Here is a 13,688-nt window from a genome sequence, read left to right as displayed (position 1 = left end):
TAATGATATCACACATGAGCAGAAACCCAAAGTGATCGACGACGCAAAAAATTATGGAGCCAGAATAGATTCTCCTCCATAAGTGGAAACATGGGTGAGGACGACGCATCAAGGAATTCTACACAAGTTTTGAGATTGAGGGACCCGTTAAGCAGTATGGTTAGATGAGAGTTTTTCCTAGGAGTTTTCACACGTTTTGTCGGTGTACTTGAAAGCGATGTAGTTACCACGTTAAGGGGGAGGGAATGTCACATGCACCGCTGCATGCACCAAAGACAATCAGGAATGAGCTGCGTAGGTCAGTCTCTCAAGCCCTAGATCAGTCCTTGTTCCGTAGCACCAACTCAAGAACCAAGTAGGCTAGTGTTTCCACCTTAGGTTTAGGGTAGCATAGGTGCAGCTCATGATAGGAGCCCCAAAGGCCCCCCCAAGGGCAGCACCAAGTGTGAAGAAAGTGGCTGGGGGAGGTGCCTTTTATAGGCAGCCTCAACCCCGCTTCACATCAGCCTGTAAGGCTGCTTTTGTAGGACCTACCAGCCAGCCAACCAGGCCAACCAGCTGACTGGCTGGTCGGCCAGGCTGGTTGGGAAAAGTCGAACCATCTAGAGCCCTATATCAGGGGCACCTTGGACCCCAATCTTGGGCATTCATTTCCCAGCCTCCAGCCGCATTTCCAGCCCCTTGTGCAGCCCTCAGCCTGCTGCTCCAGAAAGCCGTTGTACAGATGCAGAAATCCGCCATACAGATCCAGTCCAACGACAGGGTGACCAGCATCACTTTCAGTACGGGGTTTGGCCAGCGAACGTGTGAAAGTTTTCAGTTTCACAGCACTTTTTCTCAGCTCTGTCACTCAGTTTCACTCAGCTCTCATCTCTCAGTTCTCAGCTCCATATCTCAGCTCTTTCCGTGGTCAGTTTCACCTCCATTCACCCGCTAGACTCTCACTCACGCAGTTTTACTGCATGCCCGTGGACAGCACTAGCCTCTTCGATAGCGATGCACAATGGTCTACAACATTATTGTGGGCGGCATTGAGGCCTTGCTTGTGGCTGGGACTGTTGCTCAGGCTTTGTGGGTCAGCTCTCCGTGTTCAAGGTGTCATCCTCAGAGTTGCATTCCACGCACTCTTGAGGAGTTCTTTCGTGTTTTCAGGTTCTCCAAGTTTAAAGCAAATTCTCCCTATATTGGGGGAGGCGGCGGGCCTTAGCAGGTACAAGGACCCAATCGGTTGTTGACTCCATTTCTCTAACCCTTATCTCTCTCCCCAATCTCTATGGTACATACACAAAGACGGCTTGCAATAAGGTTTAAAGAAGGCCTCGCTGCAATTTACACAATCATTTAACCGTCGCATCTATCACGAAGGCGTGATTTATGGCGCATGCATGTTGGCCTGTATGTGGGCAGGACCCTCGGAAAACAAGGAGCAAGGTCAAGGGTTGCTTGATGTGCTAGAACCCCTAGCATTTCTGCCTTGGGGGTGAATTTTGGGGGTTTGAGCCCAAGAGGGGGGTGCAAAAAGACCTTATAAGTTCAAGTTGGCCATTGGTTGGGCCATTAAAATGCACCACTAGAGGGGGCATGGGGCTGGAATTAGCATGGTTGCTAGTGGAAGAATGAGGAAGAAGGACGGGGGTGGCACAGGCGAGAACGGCTAGCTAGACGTCGCATGGGCACGATTTTTTGCTTCGGGGCTGAGGGCAAAGAGGTGTGTTGCCTTCGCGGATGGTGTGTGCTAGCAAGTGATCTCGGCTGTTGGAGAACACTCGAGATGCGGATAGATGTCACGTGAGTTTGACCAGGAGGTACACGTCGTGGGTGGATTCCAAGGGGGTAAGGAGCACCAACTGTGAAGAGCTCATGGGCAGACGTTGTGAAGTCCATACGTAAAAATTCAGGTTGTAAAGAGCTCGTGGGCATAGGTTGTGAGGTCCGTACTTAGGCTGATCATAATAGCCAATCGACTAATCGCTATTGTGGACGTTGTTACGCTCTAGCCGAGGTAGCATGACCTCGGAAGAATCAGTCGACATTTCCCTTAAAGGATCTATCTCTGTAATATATTTGTTTGGGCTTCATGTAAATGATCGGGAGGGATTTAATGTCAAGGTCCTAAGTGAGGGCTGATAGCACCAGACTAGGTAGATCTAAGGCCAAGGGCCTAGTGCAAAGATTGTGCCTAGGGGGCAAAGGATTTAATGCATCCCAATAGAGGGGTGAAATGTTGCATTAGGAAGGCCCTATATGGATGACATGTGGCATCTAGATCTATCTAGGGAATTGGGGCTTGTTGAGGCTAGAGAGAGAAGAGAAGGGAATTATTCACGTTGATTTTCGAACAAAGATCTCTGTCTGCTTGTCAGCCTCAGCGAGATATGGCTGGGTGGTGATTTGTGGTGCTGCTCCCGTGATCGAAGTAGAGAACTAGATGAATGATGTGTTTGACAAATTGGTATCAGAGCTCAAGGCTACGATTAGGATGGGATTGACGAACAGCACGGTGATCATCTGACGCTGACCTACGAACGGGCTTACGCAAGCTCGGACAATAGGCCGGGAGCGTAGGTGGCGGGTCGACAGCCGATGATCTGCAAGGTGTTCCACGAGCGGAAAGAGGACTGTTGACGAACGTAGCTGGAACTCGGAATTAGGCAAGTCTTTCGACGTGGACAGTCTGTGATTGACCGCAGATCAACGGAAAGCCTGGCACGGGAAACGTGACGTGCGTGGAACGGGATACGCGGGCGTCTAAGCTGGAGCGCAGGTTGACAAGGATCGACGTGGGCGTATGATGCATGTGCATTTTTCAATGGTCACAGGATCTGGCCGTCTTCTCCGTTGACACCAGGAGTTCGTGAGCAGGGAAACCATGTGGCCCGAATAGCCCGAATAGTCCGACAGATAGAGAGCAAGAGTGCCTAACATTGGTTAGTTCATGAAGGCGCCTGATCAATGCAGTGCGCTAGTCGAACGTCATCCGTCGCATTTTAACACCGTTTGGAACGCAGAGAGGGAGCAGATCAAGCTTAAGCTGGCTGGCCCGTGATTTGCTGATTTGGCACACGTGTGCTCTGAGTTCTCCAGCTCCGAGCACCCTGCTCGTAACCAGTGACTGGGGCTACAATCCAGCGACAGTCCGAGACGCAGATTGGGCGCAGAAGCACAGGACTTGACCAGGGAGCTTTCTTCGATCTCCATTAGTTTCGTGTTGTTTTTTTTTTCCTCCTCGATTTAGTAGGGTGGGTGATGCGCTACTTCCATAGACAGGATAACATGAATGATCAGCATGCATGAGGCTTCAATGTTGTAGCAGGGACAGATTATGCCTGTGCATATGCCTGTGTGCTTTAGTCAGAGTCAGATTGCAAGAATTTCCCTAGTATAGGGAAAAGCACCATCTGAGATATATGCCTGTATTAAATGCCTGATCAGTGGGAATGTGGGATTGCGAAATTCCCTAGTATAGGGAGTTGTGCCAGACTGTTAGTACACTGAATTGTGTCAGCTTGTAAATACAGTTTTCTAGTGGTGTTTATAAAATTTTAAAAAAAAAACAAAACAAAACAAAAGCAAAACAAAACACCCATTGAACAGAATGGAAGCAGAAGAAGGGGCTTCCAGGAGGTACCCTGGTGAATCAGGAGTCTGGCCGACCCAACAGGGATCGCGCCCAGTAGCTCATACTTTAGCTGGCAGGATTGCATTGCTGGAGGATGCCTTGCAACAGTTGTTAGCGCAGCAATTACACGCCAATGCAGGGCAGTCCGAACTTAGGAGAGCGATACATAGTATGTCTGCCAGACCTTCTCGAGAGGAGAAGGGAAAGGCTCCAATGGAACCGGAGTCTAGTGTCCATACGGTCGAGCCTAGGAAGGCTAAAGTACCAAATATTACCAATTACAAACCGGAAAAGTATTCTGGTCGGATGAACGACCGTAGCTCCGATGTCATTGAGACCTGGTTACACAAATGGGACGAGGCGTTCGCCATTTGTGAAATCAGAAATGACATCAAGAAGATCCGCGAGGCCACCCACATGTTTAGTGAGGAAGCGGATGGGTGGTGGATTAAACAACAAAAAGATGGTATAGCATCCACTACCTGGGAGGGGTTTAAAAGAGAGTTCAGGAAACACTTCTTACCTCCTGACGAAGCATCCCGAGCTTGGGATCAATATAGGAACCTTCGTCAAAGAAATTTATCAATAACAGAATACACTGATAAGTTTTGAGAGAGTGTAATGAAGGTTGACGAACCCCTGCCTCAATCAATCCAAGTGAAAGATTTCATATTTGGATTGAATGATCGAATAAAAATGGAAGTTCGGGCTAAGTACGCGAGCACGTTAGATGATGCAATAGCTATAGCCCTGAACTATGAGGATGCCAAGGGTAGCAAGCCAAGTGGGTTTACACAGGTCGGAACCCAGTATGGGTATCCGAAGAAACTTGGGTTTAAGAAGAAGTGGACTAGTAGAGGGAGTGGTTCGTAGCCGAGTGGTCAAGCCAAGCAGGCGAGACCGACTGAAACTCCTAAACCAAGTACCACCATTGGAGTGAAGAGGAAAGTAACCCCAATGGCAGCCCGGGCTTGGTCTAAGTCTCCCTTGAACCCAGAACAAAGGGAAAAAGCGAGGAGAGAAGGCTTATGCTTTGGTTGCCTTCAACCTCATCAGTGAAAGGATTGTCCACGTGACAAAGATCGTCGGATGGCTGAGATGGTGATCTCAGAGTGCGACGTGGAGATGGAGGGAAGTCCCAGAGCGGAAGAGATGCAGATTCAGCTAGCGGGATCTTCTCAGAGATTAGTACCTTGTTTGCTATGTGTGTCTGTTGCTAAGCTAGTGACGAGTGCACCTGATAACATCCTATCTAAGCCCACAGCAACGGGGTATACAGCCTTTGATGGTACGGAGTTAATTAAAATAAAAGGGCAAGTGGCCAATCATGATGTCATTGTGTTGTTTGACTCGGCGTCAACTCACAATGTGATTAACTCCAAGCTCGTGAAGAGGCTGAAATTAAAGACAAGTCCATCTGACTATGCGTATACAGTCAGGATGGCAGATGGAAGTTCAACTGAAGTATGGGCCCAAAGGGTTACCCAGTTGGATCTTCGGATTCAGGACTATGCTGAGAAGCTTGATTTTGAAATGACCAAGCTTGCTCATGCAGATATAGCCCTGGGTATGGCGTGGGATTCTAAGAAGAATCCAGCCATTGATTGGAAAAAGCACGTATATCAATTCAAGATGAATGATGTGCTTTATGTCTTGCGAGGTGAAAAAGATATACCTTAGGGACCGTTGGTTTCCGTGATGGAAATCCGAAAAGCTCAGGAGAGTTTTTATTCCTTTGCACAGCATCGGTAGAGCCGATTGATGATTCTTCGGCTAGCACTGATGTTGCGCAAAGTAGTGAGATGGCCAAGCTGGCTAATCTTATAACAGAGCAGTTCTCTGAATGTTTTAGGGATGAACTACCTTATGGGTTACCTCCAGAGCGGAAAGTTCAACATAAGATTGAATTGATCCCGGGGGCAGAACCTGTAAATAGACCTCCCTATAGAATGAGTTTTACTGAAGAGGCGGAGGTGCGTAGACAACTGGAAGAATACCTCAAGTTGGGGCAGATTCAATCAAGTTTCTCACCTTTTGCTTCGCCAGTGATATTAAAAAAGAAAAAGGATGATACGTTTCGCCTATATATAGATTACAGAGCATTGAATAATATCACTGTTAAGCACAGGTATCCGATGGCTCGTTTTGATGATTTGCTAGATGCATTACATGGAGCCGTGATTTTCAATAAGATAGATCTTAAGTGTGGCTATCATCAAATCCCGATTAGAGCCGAGGATGTGCATAAAACCGCTTTCAAAAGCAGGTTTGGTCATTATGAGTTTTTGGTAATGCCCTTCGGACTTACCAATGCTTAGATGCATTACATGGAGCCGTGATTTTCAATAAGATAGATCTTAAGTGTGGCTATCATCAAATCCCGATTAGAGCCGAGGATGTGCATAAAACCGCTTTCAAAAGCAGGTTTGGTCATTATGAGTTTTTGGTAATGCCCTTCGGACTTACCAATGCTCCGACTACATTCGTCATGCTTATGAACGATTTACTACGTCCGTATATCGGAAAGTTCGTAGTACATTTTATTGACGATATCCTGATATTCAGTAAAAGTATTACTAAGCATCGTGAACACTTAAGAATAGTGTTCAGTACTTTGAGGAAAGCCAGTCTTTATGTAAATAAAAAGAAAACTATACTGTGTATGGTTAGGCTTGAATACTTAGGGTTCATAATTACTCCACAGGGGGTAGAAATGGATCCGAAGAAAGTGGCTGCGATACTAACTTGGCCAATCCCTCAGAGTCCTGACCGCGTTGCGATCATTCTTGGGATTTGTCCAGTCTTATAGAAGGCATATCAAAGGATATTCCGGAATAGTATCGCCATTGACTGATCTGACCTCAGATAAAGTACCTTTTATATGGGGACAGAATCAACAAGAAAGTTTTAACATCATAAAACAAGTCGTGGTCACAGGACCGGTGTTAAAAATAGTTGTTCCCCAGAAACCGTTGTTCCTAGAAACGGATGCAAGTGGCATTGCGGTAGGAGCAGTCCTCCTTCAAGAGGGGAGGCCGGTAGCCTTTGAAAGCAAGAAGCTTTCTCCCTCTCAAAGGAATTGGCCAACTCATGAATTGGAGTTGTATGTTGTTATCCATGCTTTGAAAACATGGAGGCATTATTTGTATGGTTCAGAGTTTTATGTGGATGTGGATCATGATACTCTGAAACATTTTTATAAACAGCCTGACTTGAGGGGCCGCCAAGCTAGGTGGGCAGAGCTCATGCAGGAGTTTAATTTAACGATTCGGTACCAAAGAGGAAAAGATAATAAGGTTGCTGATGCGTTGTCTCGCATTATGCACAACTTGAGTTTCACGGTATTAGAGAGTGCTCTAATGACCGAGATTAGAGAAACTCAAAAGGTGGACGAGTTTGTCCAGAGCTTATGGCCTAAGGCTCATGTGTTAAAACCCGGGGAAAATGAGAAGGATGACCTGGCATGCAGAAAAGGCCAAACATATGCAAGATATACCATAAGGGATGGTATGCTAGTTAGAAATGGCAAGGTTGTAGTACCTAATCAGAATGATCTCAGGCAGAGACTCATTCGACAGTGCCATGATAGCCCGTGTGCGGGACATCCAGGAGTCGAGAAGACATATGATCTCGTGAAGCGAGATTTCTTTTGGTCAAAGATGAAAAAGCATATTCATGAATATGTGACACGGTGTTTCTCGTGTCAGGTAAGCAAGGCCGAGCGGGTGAAGCCACCCGGACTTTTACAGCCCTTGGAAATACCACTAAGTAAGTGGGAGAGCATTTCCATAGACTTTATTGTAGGGCTACCTACGACACAAGGAGGGTATGATTCTATCCTTGTGGTGGTTGATCGTCTAACCAAGATGGCTCACTTCATTCCGACTAGAGAGTCTGTTAGTGCCCCGCAAGTGGCGGATTTGTTCATCAGACATATATTTCGTCTGCATGGATTGCCTAGATCCATAGTGTCAGACAGAGATATCAGATTTACCGGTCATTTTTGGACAGCGGTATTTGAGACACTAAGGACTGAGTTGGGAATGAGTAGTGGGGATCATCCTGAGACAGATGGTCAGACGGAGAGAGTCAACCAGACTTAGAGGATATGCTGAGGGCATATGTGTCATTGAGGCAACATACGTGGGACAAGTGGTTGCCATTGTTGGAGTTTGCCTACAATGATAGAAAACATTCCTCTACCGAGTTCAGTCCGTTTGAGCTGAACTATGGTTATAGACCAGCGAATCCAACTATAGTTGGAGTACCTCAGAAAGTGCCTAGTGCCGCGAACTTTGTAGTTCAGATGCGGGAGATGCTAGCATTTGCGAGAGCTAATATCCGCCAGGCTATGGATAGAGCCAAGGTGTATGCGGATGAAAACTGGTCTATAAGAGTATTTAAGGAAGGAGAAAAAGTTTTTCTCAGAGTTCCTTCGCACTCGAAGTCGTTGACTTCAGGAGAGTGTGCTAAGTTATCACCTCGATACTGTGGGCCGTGGTTAATTCTAAAGAGAATAGGCAGTGTAGCCTATAAATTGAAATTACCACAGGGGTGTAAGGTGCACCCGGTTTTTCATGTTTCGCGCTTAAAGAAATTTTTACATACAGGTGACTCACTAATCGAAGATGTGGTTTTGTTTCAGGAGATAGAGGATATTGCAAGGCGCAAACCAACAAGAATCCTGGACCGAGGAACAATGAAAATACGAAATCGGAAGATACCCACGGTGTTGGTTGCATGGCATTGTCAGCCTCTATCCGAAGCTACCTGGGAATCCGTACATCAGATGCGGAGAGTGTTCCCACATTTTATCATCAAGGACGCTGATGTCTGAAGAGGGAAGGAATGTTACGCTCTAGCCGAGGTAGCATGACCTCGGAAGAATCAGTCGACATTTCCCTTAAAGGATCTATCTCTGTAATATATTTGTTTGCGCTTCATGTAAATGATCGGGAGGGATTTAATGTCAAGGTCCTAGGTGAGGGCTGATAGCACCAGACTAGGTACATCTAAGGCCAAGGGCCTAGTGCAAAGATTGTGCCTAGGGGGCAAAGGATTTAATGCATCCCAATAGAGGGGTGAAATGTTGCATTAGGAAGGCCCTATATGGATGACATGTGGCATCTAGATCTATCTAGGGAATTGGGGCTTGTTGAGGCTAGAGAGAGAAGAGAAGGGAATTATTCACGTTGATTTTCGAACGAAGATCTCTATCTGCTTGTCAGCCTCAGCGAGATATGGCTGGATGGTGATTCGTGGTGCATCTCCCGTGATCGAAGTAGAGAACTAGATGAATGATGTGTTTGACAGACGTGGGACCAAGGAACGCTCAAGGCATAGTCAATTGCCTTCATACTGTTCGTGAGGAGGTGGTTGCTCATAGGAGCCTGCTCGTTGGTTGTGACTTGCTCTTGGAAGTTGGGCTGATTACCATAGCCTACCTGTCGTCATAATGAGGCCTTGAAAGGCTGGTTGGGCACTAAGTTCTACCTCCACTTTATGAGCTGTGCAAAAGGGGCTGGCTGGTCACATAGAGCATGCTCTCCTTGTAGTCTATCTTTGGCAAACCTTTGTCAGGCAGGGGATCCCACAAAGACTAGTTCAATGCTTTGTTTAGGCTTCCACTAATGCTGGCTGAATTTATTTACTTTATTCCCATACTCGGGGCAGTTAAATGGCCATGTGGGCCCTTGTAATAGTTATTGGAGACTGTGTGCTCTGGTAAAGCTGTGTGTCATCTGTTGGACAGAAAATAGTGCCTTTCACCAAGGATTGGTCCAAGCAAGATATAGCATAGCGAATGCTTGGTGAGAGCAGAGCCCCGCAGGGCTAATGTTTGGAATTCTGATGCCTACCGAGAGTGGGAAGAGCACTGAATGCAAGTGGGTTCGAATTCATTGTGTATCCTATTTGCTAGCTTTGGCAGAGTAACATATTCCGTGTGGGAATATGTTTTTGGTTTCTTTAGGAGATGGGTCACATGCAGGCAATGGCTGCTAGGCAAATGGCACATATTGAGTACAACCTCGTTGCTGAGTAGGCTGGGGTCGGAAATCCATGCTTGGAATGAGAGACTATCCCTGGAACCCTAAGAGGGATGGTACAGGTGTGACTGCCAATGTTTGTTGTATTGTGATGCTAGATCTCTGAAGTTATTGTATCAGGATATGTGTGACCCATAGGGTGAGAGACTATTGGTCATGGCAGTCCTGAACAATGGAGAAGGCTTTGGTATGCTTTCTTTTTCAGCTTTGAGCAGATAATTGGCTATTTGGGCACTAGTGACAGCTATGGGGAACTGTGTGGCTAAGGGTGGTCACTAGTGACAGTTCCGAGCTGTGTTCAAGCTTCCTGGACTAGGGACGGAGACCTACTGCCAGGAGTGGTGAGAGCAGTGAACAGTAACTATGCAGGGTATGTGGTTGCCCAATGGGATGTGGAATGCCCGAGTTGTAAGGAGTGTATCCTTTATGTAGCCTGGATTTCAAGGCCTCTCACTTAATTAAAGAAATACCGAAAGGGGTGCCAAGGTTTGGGGCCAACCTGTGTCGTTGTCTTGGTGCAGGGGCACTCTAGCTCCCAATCTGCTGGTAATACTTTTGCTGAATTGTTTATGTAACAGTGGGGATTCAGCATCTCTCTCTCTCTCTCTCTCTCTCTCTCTCTCTCGCGGATCCAAAGATCGAGACGACCAAGTCCCCCGCCATAGCACGAGACAGCTCGACAGACGCAGATCCGAGATACTCTCTCTCTCTCTCTCTCTCTCTCTCTCTCTCTCTCTCTCACACACAGATCAAAACGATCACATCCCCCGCCATAGCGCGAGACAGCGAGACAGACACAGATCGGAGACATTCTCGCAGCCCATCAGAGATCCACTACAGTGCCGACTTTCGAATTTTGAGTCTCAGCTTTCAGCTTCAGTTTTTGTTTTGAATTTTGTTTGAGCTTTTTGAGATTTTTAGCCTAGTCTAGTTCTCAGCAAAGGCTCTATCGCACCCGTTGCTTTAGCCCTTCGAGGCTTGTATGAGTTAACTTTTGCTTGATGTACTTTGTCCCATAGGCCCACGAGGCTTCCCGAGGACATTCATCTCTCTTTGGCCCGACTAGAGAGGCAGTGCTTCCAGGACCCTCCGACAAAGGGTTGGCTTTTTGACACACTGATGAGACTGGCAGGAAGAGTTAAGATTCTCCGAGAGACAAATAAGTTGAAGGGTACAAGGATATGGATATATCAGGATCTCACTCCGACCCAGCTTGATCCACTAAAGTGAAGGACGTACACAAAGCAGGGAAATGGGTGGTCTACCGGGAGAGACTAGCATTAATTGGAGATTTCAAATCTAAATCCACAGACTCTCAATCTTAAACTGATGTAATGAAGGCCGCTTTGTTATAGCACTAGAAAGAAAGAAAGAAAGAAAGTCTATTAACGTCCACGGGAGACCAAGAGGTCTATGGGACAACATGAAAGCCATCTAGTACATCAGCTTGGGGAGGGCGCAAGGCAGCTCCCAAGGAGTGCAAGAGCATAGAGAAGTGCTATGATAATCTCAAGCTGAGATCCCAGACTCTGATACCCAAAGATGTAGTATCTACTCTTCTTTGGTGTGTACTTTGTCTAATTGACCCATGAGGCCTTCTGAATACGTTAATCTCTCTCTCTCTCTCTCTCTCTCTCTCTCTCTCTCTCTCTCCTCTATGACATCGTTACTGCAGCTTGTGACTAAAGTGCAGGAAATAGTTACCAACTAACTCAAGTCTCTGGAGCAATCACAGCCACTGTGAGTTCCAAGATTGATTAAAATGTGATGTCCACAAGGAGGTAAAAGAGCAAGAAACCAAGGCCGCTAATGATCAGATTGTATGCATAGGAGGGCTACCAGAGGGTGGGAGTGTGGGTGAGGGCAACACAAACAAAGGTTGACAATCTCAAGAAGGCAATCCCCCAGATTGAGTGGAACTCAAAAGAAATAGATTATATCCTCCAAAAAGGGACCCAAATAAGGGTAGTAGCTAGCAAGGAGCGAAGTTCTCAAACAACCAACAAGTTGAGAGGTACCAAGACATGGGTCTCAGAGGAGCTCACCCCAACCCAGGAATTCAAAATTAGCCAAAGTGAAAGAAGCTTAGGAGGAGGGAAAGTGGCTGCTTATCGAGATGGATAGCACTAATCAGAGACTTCAAATCTAGACCCAAAGACCCTCAGTCTAAAAATGATGTAATGAAGGCCACTTCACAATAGTATTAAAATCTAGCAGTGTGCTAAATAAGTCGAGCTGAGATGCCTTGTGCACTCCTCGACTCTATCTGACAGTAAGGGCTTCTTCTTTTTTTTAATGTGTACTTTGTCCCATAGCCCCGTGAGAGCTTCTGCAGATGTCTCTCTCTCTCTCTCTCTCTCTCTCTCTCTCTCTCTCTCTCAATATATATATATATATATATATATATATTTGATAACAAGCAGTAACTATGGTGCTCTTTCCATCCAATCAAATGAAAAAAGTGTTCAATGACTCTCTCTTTTCACCTGGTGTGAAAGAATAAAGTCTAACAGACCTTAAACAAGTCTATCCAAAAAGATACCACAAAGGAGAGAAAACTTTCTTATTTCAAAATGAAATTATCAAAAACAAGACCTCAATACAGATGTCACATTCAAAATTGTTCTCCATTAAACAGAGTTGTCTCCTTTGTGGCCATCAGACAAATTATTGAGCATGAAGACATGGCCCCATGAACAAGTGAGACTAAAACACAGCCATTCACAGTCAGAGCTGACTATTAAACACCCAACCAAGTAATCATATAAAACCATAGAGAGTCAGAACTGACACACCCAACCAATTTCGGAATAGCTCTGTGTAGCTGGCTAAGCACGCCTCATATTTTTTCCTTGATAGAAAACCTGGTCAATGTTGAGAAGTTAAGGCCTTACCTTCAAAATTTTGTACCAATCTGGGCTTCTATGTTGCCTTGCCAAACACATGCAAGGTCTCGAAAGAGTGGCATTGCACACTTCTGCAACTGCTACAAGCTCTGCAACTTCTTTGACAGCAGGGTAGAGCTGGCCAAGTTTCTCAAGCAACCACAAAGCTCTTTCAAATTTGCCTTCTCTTACATATTCACTTGCTTGTTCCAGAGCCTTTCTTGAAGGCTCTTCTTGCAAGCATCCATCGGCAGTTGAACTGTGTCGATTTCCTGAAAACGAGAGAAGCAGAATTTAACATCACTAGCTTGTTTTCCCACTTACTCAAAACTCGCCTGCATTTTCAATTGAAAGTACTGCGGGTCTGTGTGTCTTTGAAAAGGTCCATTGATCTTACAGTTATTGAAGGCAGTCCTGAATATCAACATTAAAAACTAAATGCAAGCACATTCAACTGGTTAAAGTGCTCTTTTATTACATGACCAGCTTGAAATATGTTCCACTGACTGAATGGAACAAGAAATGTAATCAACACAAGGCATGAATGTGAGGAGGAACCAGGGGAAGTAGCAGTGGGCACTCATGAATTATGACTGATACTAAATTTTGATTACAATGAAGTTCAGACTACTTTCGTAGTCATTGGAATTCACTTAACCAACTTTTGTGTTCAATGGCTTGGCCTTAGCTATACAGGGTTCAAACTACCTTTGCATTGATTGTGCTTAGTCTTCCAAAATTGATGTATCAATATAAACCTTCACAAGACTAGAATATATTGAATCTTACAAATTGAATTTTTTATAAATCAAGCAAAAGAACAAAGGAACGAAGGGAGTTTGTACGCAACTTTAAACAAAATTATGAGTAAATGAGAAAATTAAAAAATAAAACAACTTAGTAGCAAAGCTACGCTTATGTTCACTTCAGTGTCCAATCATGTATCTCGTCACAATTAGTATGTCAGTTCACGTGGAACTGATAATTGCATATTTGATATATGCCCATTGTCTCATCACAAATTAGAATGTCTTTGCTAGTTTAACTCATTGACACATGCTTTATTACGTGACTAAGCACTTTCCGCATGGATTTTATATTCCCGCCCCTCTGAAACCTAAGGCTGATGAAACAGCC

General features: G+C 45.4%; 1 protein-coding gene across 4 annotated transcripts in view; it reads right to left on the bottom strand.

Moving 5' to 3' along the window:
* Positions 1–13,688, bottom strand: part of LOC147906282 (uncharacterized) — a 91,127-nt gene that overhangs the window by 64,203 nt on the left and 13,236 nt on the right. For all 4 annotated transcript variants that reach the window (XM_087377706.1, XM_087377699.1, XM_087377712.1 and 1 more), the window contains exon 2: positions 12,561–12,823. In XM_087377706.1, coding sequence (XP_087233832.1) covers positions 12,561–12,823 — 263 coding nt within the window. The remainder of the gene's footprint in view (positions 1–12,560; positions 12,824–13,688) is intronic.

The sequence above is a fragment of the Dipteris shenzhenensis genome, chromosome 1 (assembly GCF_047967505.1).
Source record: "Dipteris shenzhenensis isolate YYH24624 ecotype China chromosome 1, Dip_SZ_1.0, whole genome shotgun sequence".
In the NCBI taxonomy this organism is placed as follows: Eukaryota; Viridiplantae; Streptophyta; class Polypodiopsida; order Gleicheniales; family Dipteridaceae; genus Dipteris; species Dipteris shenzhenensis.
The sequence above is the reverse complement of the archived record's forward strand: the minus strand, read 5'-3'. Positions and strand labels throughout refer to the sequence as shown.